Source organism: Triticum aestivum, chromosome 7A, assembly GCF_018294505.1.
Source record: "Triticum aestivum cultivar Chinese Spring chromosome 7A, IWGSC CS RefSeq v2.1, whole genome shotgun sequence".
Taxonomy (NCBI): Eukaryota; Viridiplantae; Streptophyta; class Magnoliopsida; order Poales; family Poaceae; genus Triticum; species Triticum aestivum.
In genome coordinates, this window is record NC_057812.1 from 168,563,148 (window position 1) to 168,565,887 (window position 2,740).

The window sequence follows — 2,740 nt, forward strand, 5'->3', positions numbered from 1 at the left end:
TTACAAAGACCATGCAAAGTAATACATCAGTAAGCCTGAAGCCACCATCTAGGCAACACTTGTTGCTACTCCTATCCCCTTGATGAAGGTGTGCCGAATGTCCGAACGGAATACCAAATAGACATCACACCAATGCCTAACATCTAAAGTCGGATGCCCCAGCCCAGCCACATACCGGGACTGGGTCACAAACCGGTCCGGCGTACTATCAGAGGCTGCCGCTGCCATCTTTCACCGGTCCATCTCCAGAGCAGGAACTGACGCATCAACCATGCCTGGCCTGCCGTCGATGCCACCGTGGCGCCAGACAATGCCACCATCCTGCACGTATCCGTCCACATGCGCCCGTCGACGAACCTCCGTAGCGCCATGCCGCCAGATCCGTCGTCGTCCTTGCAGTAGATGTAACATCGCTCCTCCTCTTGTCCCCTCCAGCCAGCACTTGCTCCAAAATGATGCCCCCAGGAGGGATAACGACATTGAAGGTGCCATCATCATCCGATCCGGCAGACCCAGATCTAGGGCTTCCCCCGGAGCATCACGAGTGGGGTGCCATGACCTGCAACAACGATGCCTCGAGAAGGGAACGACGACATAGACGCCGCCATTGTCCGCCATGACCGCAGTCGGCATGATTCTCACTGGAAGTCGCGTCCCCCCGATCTCACAGCTGGGTGGAGCCCAACAGAGCCTCACCGTGGAGACGAGGGCCGCTGTCGGCACGCCGACAGGGAGCCTCCAGCCGCCCCTCACCGGTCCTCCTCACGCCACCGGCCGGCCAAGGCCATACTGTGACGGATCTGGGTAGGATGCCAGATCCGCAACCATCCATGCCACCCATTCTGCACGAAGCCGCCACCCTCGCTGAATGGAGCGCCGCCACCACCACCCAACCTCAGGTCACCTTCGCCATGGAAACTTTGATCGCCGCCGCAGCAGGGGCGCCGCCCTGACTGTCGTCCCTGACCTTCCCACATGAAACGCCTCCTCCACCTCACAGGGGATACCGCGGCGACCAGCCACCATGGATCCTATGGCGCTGGGCTCACCATCACCATGGCCCTTGCCTATGGCAACGGCGACTGAGGATGAAACGAAGGGAGTCTGGCGGCTAGGGTTCATGGGGGGCCAGCGTCGCCCGAGGGGAGGCGATACGAGGGGTCGAGGGGATGATGGTACCTTCCCTCATGTATTGCCTTTTCGATATGTGCACCTCCTTGTCGGTGATGTTTGATTTTCTCGTGCGCCGGTCCTATAAAATTTCAAGTGCTTGTAGTTGACGTTAAGTGGTTCATTATTTATTGCATATATATTACTTGAAAGCATAAAGGACTTTATTTAAGGAGGAAAAAGAAAACCTCCTACGCCGGATACATTCGTCCATACCCTCTTCTATCGATGACCGCCGCACCGGAGTCGGCAGCAGAGAGGGAGGGGCCCGCTCCTTCAATTTCTGATCTCTCTATGCCTGCCGCCGAGTTAACAACTGTACGTGCGGTACCAGCCACCACGTTGAAAATATCGTGCTGTCCGTATAACCATTGTATAATCTCCGTCGACCAGCACGTGTTCTTCGTGCCAGAGACGGCCACGAAGAAACACCCCGCCACCACGTCCCCCAAATTCGACAGCAACAGCCCACACGACTCGCTGCGATTCCTATAAAGCAAACTCATCAGTCTCCTTCCTCCAACCAACTCAACAACCGATCAAGCAGAGCCTCCCCTCCCCCCTGCGACCGGCCGAGCTCGTTAGGCTTCGAGAGCGCACAGGGAGATCGGTCGATCGAGCGAGCGAGCGAGCGGCTAGAATGGCGGCGACAGGGAGCGCTAAGAGCCGACGGTTCGCTGCAGCGTGCAGCGTTCTCAGCCGCTGCATCAAGGCGGCGGAGGCGCGGCCGGTGGCTCTCCCCCTCATGCCCGGAGCGGAAGTGCCCGCGCTGCAAGACGAGCACGCTGTGGGTCCTGCGCCGGAGCACGCGCAAATGACCATCTTCTACGGCGGGCAGGTGCTGGTGCTGGACGAGGTCCCGGCAGAGAGGGCGGCCGAGCTGCTCCGGGTAGCTGCCGCAGCAGGCACCGCGCCAGGGGACGGCGACCTGCCCATGGCGAGGAAGGCGTCGCTGCAGCGGTTCATGGAGAAGCGCAGGGGAAGGGTCGCCGCGCGCGCAGTCCCTTACAGCCGGCCCGACGGCGACGCTTTCTCTTGTAACCGTCTCACGCTCACGCTCTGATTCGTGTTCATGCGTGGTAGAGTAGCCTGAGTAATTTACGGTCCATGTAAATGTGTGGCTGTTGTTGGAGTCCAAATCCTGAATTATGATGAGAAAATAATGCTGTCGTTGTTTTGACCAATCGATCGTGGCGAATTGGCTTGACTGGCTTCTTTTATTTATGACCAATCCATGGTCTTTTTTTTCTTTACCAATCCATTGATTTATTCTTTGGGGGGAGGGTTAAGACCAACCCATGGTCTTTGCTTCACATGCGCGATGACTTGGCTACTATTCCCCACTTGGCTGTGTGGGCAGATGGCCCCCAGCATGTTAGAGCATCTACACCCGCAGGCCTCAACGTTCTATCCGATAGTCAGGTCACTTCGAAACAAAACAGAGATAAAAAAGACCATCCAATTGTAATCTTTATTTTGTCCGGGCATGTCATTCTCAGGTAGTCCATAAATCCCATATCAAACCATATATGGGGAGGATATGGGACCAACTAGAATTTGATACACCACA

General features: G+C 56.8%; 1 protein-coding gene across 1 annotated transcript; it reads left to right on the plus strand.

The window, feature by feature from the left end:
• The first annotated feature begins 1,685 nt into the window (after positions 1-1,685).
• Positions 1,686-2,354, plus strand: LOC123150726 (protein TIFY 11e-like). Its single transcript, XM_044570561.1, has one exon. The coding sequence runs from the start codon at positions 1,811-1,813 to the stop codon at positions 2,231-2,233; it is 423 nt and encodes a 140-aa protein (XP_044426496.1). The 5' UTR covers positions 1,686-1,810; the 3' UTR covers positions 2,234-2,354.
• Positions 2,355-2,740: the final 386 nt, after the last annotated feature.